The 15,139-nt window shown below is 37.7% G+C and overlaps 1 protein-coding gene across 2 annotated transcripts in view; it reads left to right on the top strand.

Annotated features, from left to right (window-relative positions):
* The window catches only part of LOC124157065 (roundabout homolog 2-like), an 83,542-nt gene extending 69,210 nt beyond the window's left edge, over nt 1-14,332 (top strand). For both annotated transcript variants that reach the window (XM_046531538.1, XM_046531537.1), the window contains exons 5-7: nt 533-667; nt 2,259-2,472; nt 7,503-14,332. In XM_046531538.1, the coding sequence (XP_046387494.1) occupies nt 533-667; nt 2,259-2,472; nt 7,503-7,684 (531 nt within the window). In that variant the 3' untranslated portion in view covers nt 7,685-14,332. The remainder of the gene's footprint in view (nt 1-532; nt 668-2,258; nt 2,473-7,502) is intronic.
* Nucleotides 14,333-15,139: the final 807 nt, after the last annotated feature.

The raw sequence follows: 15,139 nt of genomic DNA, 5'->3' as shown, positions 1-15,139 counted from the left end.
TTGGAATTCTTTCTTTTGGCATTCGAAGTAAATGTTCTTTCCATCTATGTTTGTAGTCTTGTAGTTTGTCAGTGACTGCCTCGACACCCAGTTCATCTCTTATTTGAGTGTTTCTTATTTTATCCAATATTGTGCAGCCTTTTACTGATCTTAAAAATTTCATTTCCGATGATTCTATCTGCCTTAATTCATTCTTTTTTGGTACCCAACATTCTGATCCATAGTGTACAGTAGGGACTGCCATCACTTTGTAAAATTTTATTTGTTGTTCTTTTCTTGTTTTGTTTTTTAGAGTTCTTCTAATTGTGCCACATATTCTCGAGAGAGAGAGTGTATGCCACACCGAGAGCCTCGGAATAGGTTAGGATTTATAAAATGTAAGAGTGCTAAATAGAGCCTATGGATGAAAGGAAATTTCAAGATTCGACTGGGTATCAAAAACAACACTTTTTCCTCAAGTCACCCAATCATCTACATATTGCAAATGCTAACAAATAATTCCTCCCTTAATCCACCATTGTCTTTTCCTTAGGTGTCCACTGGCACTGGGATCATGTCGCATTTTGTCAACCTGCACATAGTGGTGCCGGAGGCGTTCATCTTGGGCAGTGGCGAGCATCACGTCGATGTGGGCAGCGCCATCTCCCTTGTGTGCATCATTGAAAAGGTGAGGCGACACTAAGAAAGGTAGTTTCAAGTGTCGGTGTGGAAGCTAAGAGCACATGTCAATGAAGAAGTTGATCATATACATAAATTAACTACTACTGCATGCTTACTGCAAATTGCTGAATTGGTTTTATAGGGTTCTAACTGACATATTGATGAAAGATAACTTTATGTAGTAAAACTAGTACCTATAAGGGCATCTTAAATGACACGAGGCCATAGTGCATTTTGTGAGTGTTAGGTGTTCCATATGGCCACTTTATGTTAAAGATCACTTTCGCTTTTGAAGCGATGCGCTTACAATTTCAAGGGATGTATTATATTCCGGTCATGATTATTCGGATGTTTAATAAAATTTAGGCGCTTATAGGAATTACTTTAACAACCAGCACTGATAAATTACGTATTTCGGTGTACAGCACGTTTCGAGACGAACTGAATATTCGTTTCATGAATTCGTAGAAAATTACTCCGAAAAATCCAATTCACTGGAATTACGCAGCAGTCGACAAGTGCAATATCGCTCTTCATATTTAACCTCCGTATACTTTGCAACGTTGCCACTACCTCCGCAGCATAATGGCTGCTCTCTCTACAGAAAACCGGAAGTATGATTTTAAAACTTAAATACTGACGCTAACATATCGGTAACCCCTTCTAAAAAAATATAAATATTGGACATCGATGTCTATTCTATGCTGTGCTAATTTTTCAACAATATATTTTGGACCAAATTTGAGAAAAAAAATGTTTTACAAGGGAAGGTCATCATTCTCCCATAAAGACAATATATATCAAGGTGGAAATCCGTCATTTTCAAATCCGTATATCTTTTTTAAATGGCCGATGATATAGTAATATTTTTTCACTATTCGATAGAAAAAATAATGAGCAACAACATATGTCAAAATGAGGGGAGGTTTTCGGGCATGTTTGAAATGATGGTTCCTCCTTAAGTCATAAAGTATGTCAGTCTAATGACTTTCATTGCATTGTAGATCAGCCCCAAGTCATAATTTTTCAGTGTATTGCTGCCAAAGTTATACTAAAGTCATCATGAATAATCAGCGGGCTTCATATTGAAATGGAATTACTCACCAATATTTAAAAAAAATGCATGTAATGCGGTAGAGTTTAAAAAATTAAGAGACACATATGTATTCTTCGTTTCTCTACCCTTCCCCAACTTCTTGAGTAATTCCCAGCCATACATGGATCTCCTTGGACAGATAATGTGAACTCCTTTCATATGGAGCTTGCTTCTCTGCTACTCCACAGCATTGTGCCCTGGCCTGATATAGCATTTTCCTGCTTATGTTATCGTGAGTGATTGCCTTGCGTAAATAATTGGTTTTCCTGGAATGAGTTAATAACCGAGAGAACTCTAATGACATCACCTACTCATGAAAAGTGGGCAGTCAAAGTGAAAGTTTTTCATTTTTAACTTGTGAGGGAAACTAGTAGGAAGATTTTTTCATCGCAGCTCATCGGTCTACTGAATTCTTTTCGTGAATTGCAAATGTTAGGGTCAGAGGGAATAATCCCATATTTTTGCACTAACTACAGCACTTTCTCTTGCATGAATTATCCAGTCCCCATCGCCGCCTCAGTATGTTTTCTGGTACCACAATGACCGGATGATCAACTACGACACTTCTCGTGGTGGGATCACCGTGGAAACAGAGCCAGGGCCAAAGACGCACTCCCGCCTCACGATCCGGGATGCCTCCGATTTCGACTCGGGGAACTACACGTGCTCTGCTTCCAACACAGAGCCTGCCTCTATCTTTGTGTTTGTTTCTGAAGGTAAGTAACGACCCTCATAAAACAAGCCTAGTGTAATGCCAAATCAATGAGTCAGGCAAAACCAATGTGATTGGTTGGAAGGCACCGACCGTTGGCCATCGCGTCTTAGCTCGTTGATGTTAGAGTAGTTAAATAAGCATCGTACATTTTAATCCAGTCTTTATCCTGTGGTACATCATCATTTAACCTAAACTCTAAATTATTATGCACTTGCATTATATGTATGTACAGTACACTGCCGATTATTCGGTCCAGTGATGGGGAGAGACAGCACGAATTATCGGAAAACACGGATAACCCAAACATTCCCTTATATGTCTTACAATGTTCATAATTTATCCTAAAACAAACAATATACCATTATTTATGCAGGTATTCTGTTATTTTAGAGTGCTTCCCGGACTCAATGAGAGCTTTCTTTGCCAGTTCGCTATGTTTTTAGCGGCGATAACATGGTTTTACTGGTATTATTAATGCTCCATGTTAGGCCTGGTTTCGAAAACCACACATCCGTGGCTGTGTGATCACTGATACAGAAAAGTGGTTTGCACGAATGCTTCCAAACCACTGCTTGACGTCGGAAACTTCACTGTCAGGCACCACGCCACGTCTTGCATAAGTTGCCCTGCTGCTGCTAACTGCTGTGGGACGGGTATCCGTGATCATGGAGCGTGGTTGCGCACTGCGAGGCTTGGAAAACAGGAACACGTGAATGCAGCTAGCATGCGATCACTTCGGTTTTACGAAGGGGATTCTAACGGAAATAATAAGGCGGGTGTTTCCTAGCATTAATGCAGTAATTCCGATGATTTTGTGTCCGATTTAATTTTTTTACCAAGATTGCAGAAAAAATAGAGCGAGAGTGAATATCATGCACGGATAATCTGCAACCCGGATAAACCGCAGCCGGATAATCGGGAGTCTGCTGTACATGGCTTTTTCCAGGACTTTGAAGTTATTTGGTGCCCATTATGCATTAAGTGAACTTGGTGAAAGTGAATATTCTGTACCATTCCCCTTCATAATTGCTGTAGATTTTCCAGAGCTATATGGAAAACTGAATTTCAGTGGTTTGGAGAATATGAATTTTGGTATATAATGTTTTGAGGGTTTCCTGCTTATAATTCTCTGTATGGCTTGCTAGAAGTTCCTCTTCCAGAAAATTTTGTCACCCTTGCATCCACTTCTCCATGTAAGCATGCGTCCTCTTCTTCGATATAAGCATGTGGAACTAGGGCAGCTATGATTAACTTAAAAATATTTACAGTATGTTCAGCAAGAAATATCACAGGGACACTTCTGCTTTTTTTTTTAAGTTAGGTTGGAATTATTCAGGCCCTGTCTAAGATCCAGCTTTGTGAGACTTTAGTGCTACTCCTCGGCAATTTGGCTTGACTTAATTGCGATCCTCCCCACAGCAGGAATCATGAACTAGTTGAATTTTCAATGATTTTTTCATGGAAAAATTTGTTGCGTACTCCAATTTTTGACACTTCTCTGCAAATGAGCAATATTTAAATGAAATTGTAGTTTTAATATGGATAGACTTCTGGGAGTGAAAGTTTAAGTACCTTGCATATTCATTGTTCATGAAAAATGTGTAACAGGAGAAATATTGTTGCCCCAACTTTGTTATTATTAACATTATAAATTCATTTAAAATTCTAAAATGCTTAAAATATTATGTACTTATTCTAATATAAGTGTAAATTATTTAAAATTATAAACTTCATTTAGTTAGAAAAAACACTGACAATGCAATGAGTTGACTGGTGCTGAGAAAGGGCTGGAGGGTTGAGTAATGTGGTCGTGGTAATGGCTGGGTTGTGTTGGGTTACCATGTTGGAATAATGAGGATACCTGGGCAACTCCTCCCCAAAAAAGAGCTCTGCAGAGGGAGATGAAAAATATTCTCATGCAACTTGTTGCACAGAAAACATTTTCCTTTCACAGGCGTCAGCAGGAAATGGTTAATGGATATGCATTAAATGGCCCCCTCACACGGGGTCCCCTCCCACTCGTATTAATGCCAAGGGTACAGATATAAAGGTTTGAGTTGTGTGATTTGCTATTGCTTAGAAAATTCTCACTATGTCATGCTCGTCAAGTGACTGGACAAGGATTCGGGTCTGTTCGGATATCGTGGAGTAGTATGTCCATTGGACTGGAATTGTCCAATGACAGTGCTGAGCCTGGCTATCCAGGGCTTATGCAGCATTAATAAAGGGAAGGATGAGGACTAGTTGTGACCTGCAGCGTTGGTCAGCTTGCTGACATTGTTACTTGGTCTGGCCCTGTTTACAGTTAGTATGGCTGTCCAGTTAAATTTATTTCGTAGTTAGTAGGTGGTAAAAACTGTCAATATTTCCTTTAATTCAGTGTATTGCTCAACACCTACTAAGGAAAGACTATGTTATTGAGGAGGATAGACTATGATTTGTGAGCTCACTTAAGTAAACTGTGCAACTAGATATGTATGTATTGTACAATGACAGCAAGAGAAAGGTGTGTTATCGAAGATATTCTGAAAATCCTTTTGACTTGGGGCTCAATGGTATGAGGATCAGAAGATTATTAATGATGGTAGACCACAACCTATAATTTAAACTTGGTTTGCCAATGATCCTATAGAATCCACCAGTGAGTACTTAAGATATTTTTGCATCACTTGACGTGGAAAACTTTGTAATTGGCTTGCTAGAAGTTCCTCATCTGGAAAATTGTTTTTTTGGCCATGCCTCCTCTTCTCCAATAGACGTGAGCATGTGAAACTTAGGTAGCTATGAGAAACTAAAAATTTTTGGTATACGTTTGACAAGAATAAAATGCTTCAGGGACACTTCTGAGATGTCATGCAGCTGCTTCATATTTTCTTAGCTCATCCAAGCAATTTTGTAACCAATGTACCTCGGTAATAAGAATCACCGTTCAACAGACTACAGTAGAGACTTCATAAAATAGATTCAAATTTTATTTTTACACTAACAGAGTTCTCATTGATTTTTGTTCAGCCAATGTTTCAATGAGGTAATGCTCTTTTGATATAAATAGAAATAAGATGAGAAAAATATGTAGTAAATGCGACCACATTGGTTGCAAAAAGAAAAAAAAACACAGAAAAATGAATGAAAAAAGCAAAATCAAAGCAAAAGCAAAATATTACTTTGAATTGGAATTCAATTGCATTTTGTTAAAAAATTGTTGTTGTTTTTGTTTAAACTTTATTAGATTTAAGTTTCTTATTTCACACAAATAACATATTATACTTGCCAACATATCTTGCAAACAAGATAACTTGCCAATGCATTCAACATAAGCATCTTGCCAACAATACGGAATAAGTGGGGGCAGATGATTTCATGCCACAAATTGGACTAGACTGATGACGTGCAGTGATAATGTGCGAAAAGCGAATTCTAACCCCTCATGTAGCTATGCATATTGCACATCTGTTATTTTTTTAGAAAAGGATATGTATTCAACATTTTAAGGCAATACTTTGGTGGAATATGTATTCTCAAGGATGGAGTGCAATGAATTTCTCTTTACATGTGTGAAATCACTACATTTTATCAATCAGTGTTATGTAAAAATCGTTGATCTGTGATCTGCAGTAGACACCACATGACAGCAGCTTCTTTCAAATATCTATTATTTTTCACTCACTTTATGCAAGAGTATTATTTTTTATTGTGTTAAATATACCTTTCTATACAAAGCTTATGCATGAGATGTTATTTTGGGCAGCTGACGAGTACACCCAGTGAGAAATGAGTCATCAAATGGAAGTGGATTCGACATCAAAGTAGTCTTCGATATAACATTGATGGTAACACATCGATCGATGCCTATATGGTCCGAAAATCGACATGTTTTTGATATCGACATCATCGATGTGATATCAACTACTTGCCTGGAATTTCTTACATTGCGAATTTTGGTTGATTATTATGCAGTAGAAAATAATGTTTAATAATAATAATCATGGAAATAACAATCTTTTTGACTAATAATGATCATCTATTGCAGCCACAACAATGGATTTCAATCAGGCACGCAATGTGTAAATAAATGAAGGCTGAAATAATTGGGCGGTTTCAATTCTATATCCGCGAATTGTAATCTCAAGTCCAGCATATTTATCTTCCATTTCAGTGGACACCCTTAAGAAAAAATGAGAGATCATGTTGAATCGCTGGCGCGAGTGCAAAGGTATCAAAATGAATTAGACATACATAATAACAAGGCCAAGTTGATGCGTAATGTCACACATCACGCAGGAAATACTAAGAACTGAGACACAAGTACAAGGTATATCTGAGGAAAATGTGTGAGCATGGAAATCTACACAGCACCAACAACAACCGACACACGTTTTGACCGGCTTTCCGACTCTTCCTTCTGCAGCAACTGCCTTCAAGCTTGAATGCCACGCACTTCTTGTCAAGTTACTGACTGAAAAGGAATCAACGATTGTTCTCCGGGATTGAAGCTAATGTATATACATTAATAAAATAATTATTAAATTTTAGCTTTCTTATTTGTGTCAGATATGCTGTAATAGCGTGTCACAGTTAATTTTAAGACTTCAACACTACACCACTATGCCCCCCCTTCACCAATGAACTTATCAGACTTATCAGAATAACAAGTCGAAAAATCATCGATTGAACAAATAAAATCGACGTCGACCACATAACGATCTATGGATGTTGAATCTGCGTAGATTCGAGGTAGATTCGATGATCCATTTCTCACTGGGTACATAATCTGACAATGTTAATGATTTAATTCTACACTTGACATTGAAATAACATTTCTTTTATATTCTGTACCCAAAAGAAACTTAAGTACTATATTGACTTCATTTTTTAGCATGAAATTAAAAATGTACTAGAATAAAAAATTATCAGAATATCAGCTTTTGCCTCCTTTCTTGCTGTGACTTCTGTCATCCTTGGCTGGGGGTGTGAAGGGAGTGCTTTGTGATCACCATTTTTGTTCCCTCTTTGCCTCCACTGTCGTTACAGCCGACAAGATGGCTGCCATCCTGCCGAGGAAGACAACCGGGACGGGATCGAGAGCTGCCTCACTGATCCAGCTCCCCAGGCACCAAGCCTCTCGGATCCTTGACCCCGTGTTCGTCCTCTCTTGCCTTGTGCACCTGCTCTTATGCCACGGACTGCTTGGGGGCAGCACGAGGACTGGCTGATGAGGGGGACCGTGGGAAATACCATTGTCATCGTCAATGCTCATCAGGTCAATGGAAGAAAATTGCTGTTAGCAAGGAGAGAAAGACGCTTGAGTGTGTTTGTGCGACGGGACCTTGCTGCCACGCGTCTTGAAGGTCTGTTCTTATCAATATCCCCTCTCCTCAATCCCCACCCTCCCCCTCAACAAAAAAAGCAATGGCCCACGTCTATCTCCCAACAAAGATACTGCTACCGAGCTCTCATCCCCTACACCCACCACCGCGGCCATCACTGTTGTTTGTTGTAGTGAATAGTCAAAAAATATATAAAAAAGAAGATTACTTTTTTGAGTGCTCGGGGCGAGCGGTGGCCAGTAACTCGTTTGGTTAGTGTGCATGGCGATGGGCGAAGTGATTGCTAACACTTTCTCTGTGGAAGAAGTGGAGAAGACGTGTAAGTGGAGTGTTTTTTTATTTGAGAGAGGAAGCTGCACTTTCTTTTTTGCTGAGGAAGATTACCATGTTCCTAGGCTTGAAAACAACCACTGAAAGGTTTTATCCTCCACCTTGGCTCATATTCACCTGTTCCCATTACGATTTGATTGACTCTAGTGTGCTCCTCAAACATCTGTATATATATAACTCATCAACGTGAAAAATGTGTACATTAGGTTTTCTTATTGAAATCTATCATTTCATGAAGCATCGTCATGAGGAGCACATTATTAATTTTTGATCAAAGTTGTTAGAAACTCTTTGGGTCAATTGCTGGGGGTTAAGGAAACTGAAAATCCCTTAGCTTATTGTTTGAACTCTGTATGATGGAGTGACTCATTTGATTTTGTCATTACCAAATCCCCATTTTCATCTGGGAGGGAGTTTGGTGAGGAGACAAGATTGCATTTACAAGCACAAAGACATGTGATGCACGAGGCATTGTTGTACATAGTGCGCATGCAAGCGAGGGTTACAGACTTCATTGTGCGAGACATGAAAATGGAGGAATGTGTGAGTGAGTTAAGCAACGACGTACCTCGATTACTTAACAATAAGATGAGGTTGATTCGGACAACTTTTGTGGCCTGCATTTTCGTTTCGTTCCTATATCACTGCATATTTTGGGAACTAGCTCAAAAGTGGCATTTAATAGTGCTGATTGACTAAATTCATGTCGGTCAATCAATGAACATGGATTCGTTTTTTTTTTCAGCATCATCGGACGATGATTTCCTATCCAAGTTGAATAGGATTTGGTTGTAAGAGAGTGGCCATGTGACGCAACAATAGGGTAGCTGTCGGTCATGGAGGCGTCATCGTTTTTCGGAGGGAGTCCGTGGTTCCATCTCCTACTCAAAAGACAATTCCCTTAGGGAGAATAGGTTGACTAAATTTTATCTAAGGAGTTGATTTCCCATTTAGGTCCATATGTATGCTACAAAATTGAAGAAAAAAAATCAAACGTTAGATTTTTCAGAGAATGAGGAGAGCATGGGCGCAACGACACCCCTCGGAATCATCAAGGGAGGGCTAACCCCATGAAAAATCTGTGAAAGCTAGCTCAGAAGTTGGACGGAGGAGTCTGCGGATTGTTCTTTTTTGGTGGACTTAAGATGCATGTTTCTTTTAATTATTTCACTGAACAATGATGAAATTATATCCTTTCTTTGTGTTCAAATTTTATAGGTAACATAAACGGGGGAAAAAATTCTCCTGAAATCAGTTCTAAAAAAAAGGAGGATCATCTTCTCCACATAAATTTTGCTGAGCACTCAAATTTAGAGTGGAGTCACTAGGGATGAAGATGCATATAATTTTTCAAATCGGGTAATGTCCATTTAAAAGTCAGCTGCGACCTCTGATTTCTGGGTGGGATAGCCAGAATCATGCTTGAGGGTGAGGTAATGTCCCCCTGAACCCCTTCCCCTGTTGTTGCGCCCCTGAATTTTGAGGACAGGATATGGTAAAAACTCAAAGAAACTTTGACAGCGTGAGAATTCTTTGAGAGATCTCCTCCTACCCCTTCCTCTAATAATCCTTTTTAGCCACTTTACGGTGAATATGCCTTTCCATCTTAGGCCAACTCTATTTTCTCCTTTCGATTTTTGTGTGCACAGAGGTGTTTATGAGAGGTGTGTGTGTTTGTGTGAATGCGTGTACATTTTCTCTGAAAGATTGTCTGTTTGTGGCTCACTAAACAAAAAACACCTGCCCCTTCATAGGTGATAGATATCATAGGTAAAAATCTTTACCAATTCTAGCAAAAAAAATCTGCGGCTTTAAAAAGAAGTAGAATAATTTCTTTTGAAAGAAATATTCTCATCAGCATTCACCTTTTAAGTATTGTCTGTGGATTTTTATAAAAAAATAAGAAAGCATACTCACAAGTTAGAAGTTTTATAAGATTGCATGCTCAATATAAATTATTTGGTCATAAGAACGTAGTTTTAACGTGGAAGGGTTTTAATTCCAAAATAATTCCTATCTATACTTTCATTTGAGGTTGGGTAAACTTTAATTTTTATGACCAAAAACTGGAGAGCCGAGCAAATCATTGTGTTTCTCTGGGAATTCTTTACCAATTTTTATGGATGATGAAAAAAGAGCTCCACTGTAACCACACTGCAACTTGATATGGCATTTTGTAGAAATGACAATTTATGATGGAAATGACATTCAACTTGAAAATCCAGCGAAAATTTCTACTCAGATGGTAAAGTTTTCTGGACCTCATGTGTTAATAGGTCCATAATCTCCATTTTAACAGCTATTCTTCATTGACATCCTCAGGGAACAGTTATTTGTGGAAGTAATTTTTCATGCTCATATATCTTGGTTCTTATGGTGAGAAGGAGTTATTTTCTGATAGGCTCTTTTGGTTCTTGGCTCAAAGAGTGAGGAACTAAAATATATAAACAGGTAAATTTACTTGCATGACACTCAGTTCCCTGACGATGGTAAAAAGTACAATTTGGAAATGTTGGAGATGACGGGATAACTGACCCCAGAGATTTCCCGAGAAATTCTTTACCAACATCCACATCACTGGGAAAGCCTGATAGCTTTGTCTCCTCAGTTATCTTTTACAAACTGTGGTATTTTAATGACACAATTGAAATTGTGCTTCCAAAAGGCAGAAATTGTGAGGTGAAAAAATCCATGTACATACAATTAAGTGATGCATTGATTTTCCCTACAACTTAGCCAAATGGGGTGAAATGAAAAGATAATATGTAGCATCATTGTTTGATGATGATACTGATGGGCTGGTTCTCCTATCTTCTTTTAGATTTCTGTTTGCATTAAAGTTTGAATAATTTAGAGACCCGTATTTTTTTTAAATCAACTCATTACCAATTTCTCATGGCAAAAAAAATTCAATGGCATATTAACCCTTTCCGAGATAAGTTTGTGATGTCGTACACTCATGTTGAGCGGTTAGCTATTTCTGAGTCACCCTTTCTTGGGTTAAGAACTGGAACTCTAATGATGTCACCAACTCATGAAAAGTGGGAGCCTACTTTGTGTTTTCTTAGTTTATACCCACTTCAGAGAAAATAGCTGAATTATCAAAAATAGGGAAGATTTATTTTTCAAAATAGTTTATATATCCCATCCGTCTACCATATTATTTGGAGAAATTATGATTTCTGATCTTAGTGTATTGTGACTTCTAAGGCTGAACTCTGAGAATATTCTCATCTCAAGAATAAAAAAAATGCTCTTGATTTTTCTGTCTATTTAGGCCATTCTGGTTGCATTGTGGTTACCCATCATTCCATCCAAAGGGCATCAATGATTTTAATTTTTTGCCTGTGATTGCAGAATTATCATGTAATCATTTAAATATTCAACAATGAATACCTTGATTGAGTTTTGATCATTAAGATACTGAACTAAAATTCTTACAGAAGTGGACCATATTTAGTGAATGAATATAAGTAGTTAATGAAAATGAGTGAATGATTGTGTCCATGAGCAAAATTTTGTAAGACATCAAAATGCCTAATTTCTATCTCAGAATTTGCGTTTCATGGTACATTAGGACCAAAACTTTAAAGAGGTCTGAAGGACAAACATACAGGACCCTTAATATCACATTGTTTTTTATTATATCAGTCAGAACTGCTCTTAATTAAACACTCATTTGAGAAGGGTTTTTCAGCATGCACCAATGTGAAGACAAATGCAAAAACCTATCCCGTGTGTTAATGTGTCACGCATTAGAGACAATGTTATATCTTCCAGTTCTTGTCAGATTTGCAGAGGTACAAAGAAGAAAAAGTTGAAAGAGTTATAAAATTACTCTTGGGGTCTAGGCCTGTGGGCCAATGTATGTTGTATAGTTTACCAGAGTGACTACTTGTTTAAAGTTATTCCATTGAGTTCAGGCTCTCTGTCGGCAAAGTGTCACATGATAAGTTCTCCAAGTACTGTGGAAAGTTGTTGGCCATCTAGTTTTTCAGTGTTCATGGGTGAAAAAGTGTACATTTGTGTGATCACCAGCTTTGAATCCCAGTTTGGACGATGGTATTATTTTCCACCCTTCAAAGAGTGATTTACAGGTCTTGTTTTTTGTCGAACCGGGGGAAGAAATTCAGAGATCAACTGTGACATTCAGTGCCAAGGATAGCACAAATGTTTGCGTGTGTGAGAGTGAGAAAATGTAAAGTCTTCATTCCATGAAGTTTCATATCCTACAGAAAAAAGAAAACGGTGTGTATATCGCCCCAGTTTAACATTTGATTTGGGATTAAAAAGAGATAATAGGATGGTTTTTGATTTGTAAGTGCTAAGTTGTTGATTATGTTGTACTGTCCCACCAATGAGGTCATCCTCTGTCAGCCATATCTCTCTATAGGTACTAATCAAAATTGTGAGTTCTTTGGTTTGTTATCATTGATCAGAAATTGTATCCCATGGTGAGTGTTCCCTATGAAGAAATTGAATGTGGCAATTCCATGGAATGTGGGTGACTGCAGCATTGGGCATGGTTGAGTTGGTTTCTCTCAATCATCAAGGTCCTACAGCAAGCTGGAATGGTGGCTCAGGTGCTAGAACTATTTTTGCTCGGGCTAACATAGGAATTATGCTCTCATTTTATGTGGATAGCATGGGGTAGAGCTTTGAATTTTGCTAAAACAGCTGTCGGCAGAGGTGGCATAAAAGATAGATGAAAATGCTGGACAAAAGCCCCAGCTTCACTAGTTCCAGTAACGATGGGATCAGCATATGACCTGAGCAGACTTTGTCAACGATTTATTAAATTTCAAATTCAGCATATTTTGTTTCCCCTTATTTAATGCATCATCAATTTTTAAAAAAGTGTTGAATATTCTCCTCCTTACTCGTTTACGAAACACTTTTATAAAATCGCCAAATTTACACGTGCTGGTGCCCTATTAATCCAGAAATACCCAATGCGATTTCAAATAATGATTGGTATTTGCTTTACGAATAGTCCTCCTCAGTGGACTAGTATCATGAAGGGGAGGGTTTACTGCATATTCCACTCAACTTTGTATTTGGTGAATGCCGAACGATTTCAACAAAATCTCAAGGAAAATACAAGTTGTTTTTCACGGCCAGTAAGTTAATTCACCTATCAACATCTTAAAAAGGGAGGAGAGGGTTTAAGCCATTCTGTTCCTCTACCAGGGATCAAACAGGCCAGGGAAGTCAGGGTAATAAATAGCACAAAGACTCAAAGTCATGGAAATGCCAGGGAAATTAGATTTTGGTCTGGGAAGAACTCCACGGGTATAGTGAAAAGATGAAGGACATGCTCAGCATTGTTGCACTCAAGTGGTTGCTTTACGGCCATTAAAAATGCGAATATGATGGCAAAAGTTTAAATGAGTATTTCGTCACCAAAAAATACTGGTTAAGTGGGAGGCATGCATCCTCTTACACACGCAATTAAAAAAAATAATTTACCACTTTGTTTCCTCTTTTGTTCTTATAAATGAACTTTTGTCTGGTGAAATCAAAGTCTAAAATCTTTCAGTAAAAAAATGCTAAGAACGTAATGGTCAAGCATTCTTGAAATAATTTTTGCTCAACCCTAACTGTCACTCATATCTTTGAGCATTGTGGGAGCTGGTAGCTTGGAAGCGGAAAAAATGTTGGACCCAGCATAAATAGGCAAATGAGACCCTGTTCCATGCCTGCTTCTCCTTTATTCGTGCTGGCAAAAGAATTTGCATCACCACATTTTCATTGTTATGCATGAGCGTGAAGCTCCCAGGAAGTTATTTATAAATAAGCAGAATGGGAAACCACATCTTGTTCGTGGTGTTGATTGGTGGTGTGGTGAGATTAAAATATTCTGAAGACTAAATTCATGCCAAAAATTAATATACTATGGGTGAAGCGTTTGCCATAAAAAGTAAAATCGGTAAGAAACTTGAAGTCGAGGGTGGTGTGTAGGAAGGGAAAATGCTGCAGAGGCTTTGACTAATTGACATTGATGAGAGGGGAATGCTACCTTGAATTCCGATGAATAAATTTTTAAAATCTTAAAGTCAAAAATACTCTTTATAAGAGAGAGGGAACTTCACATTTGCACCGAAAACCTTTTTTCCACTAACTTTTAAAAATTTCATTGTCTTTCCCCAATTATTAAGAGCATAATTACTCTGAATAAATGTCTATATTTTATTCATAATGTAATTGCTGTTTTATTTCAATCATCTTTTTGTCATCCTTGATTCACGAAGAGCAGTGAAGCATCCAAGGGAAGTGCGTTCTCAGGATTTATATGTTTCCCCTGGCTCCATATAGTGACTTCATTTTGTTGTTATTTTAAATAATTTTTTGTCACTCATAAGTCAAAAAGATATCACTGGTTTACATCACTTATACATAAAAAATCAAACTTTTTTTTACCACCATTTTATCTAAAATTGGTAGATATCATATGGTGGTGCCTACCTTTTAAAAGCCAAAAGGAAGAAATTATTGTATAAGTATTCAATTTCTAAAACCTAGTTTGTGCTGCTATGAAAGGTGTTAAGTCGTCAAAGCTTGGCCAGTTGCAACTATGTATATTACAAAGTGATACATAAGTACAACAAATTTTTCATTGGCTGAGATTTCAAATTTTGATAAACAGGGTAATTTTTTTGTCTAAATGTTTTCATCATTTGTAGTTATCATCATCATCATCATCATCATCATCATCATCATCATCATCATCATAAGTCAACAATCCTGAGGTAACTTTGAACCTTCTCTCCATATTCCTCGATTGTCTGCTAGTCTTTTGATAGTGTTGTATTTCTTCTCCTTTACATTCTTTATAACCTGTCCCCTGCATTTTGAAGTCCACTATTCAAACGCAGCTTTTTCATGCCTATCGTATATACTAAGTAGCTCCCAGGAAGCTTAATGATTTATCAAGTCATTCAAGTGAATGGTAACATATTTCTTTATCAAAATTGATTCACTGTCCATCTGGAATTATTCTCCAAGTTAAGA

This window comes from Ischnura elegans, chromosome 4 (assembly GCF_921293095.1).
Source record: "Ischnura elegans chromosome 4, ioIscEleg1.1, whole genome shotgun sequence".
Taxonomy (NCBI): Eukaryota; Metazoa; Arthropoda; class Insecta; order Odonata; family Coenagrionidae; genus Ischnura; species Ischnura elegans.
The sequence above is the reverse complement of the archived record's forward strand: the minus strand, read 5'-3'. Positions and strand labels throughout refer to the sequence as shown.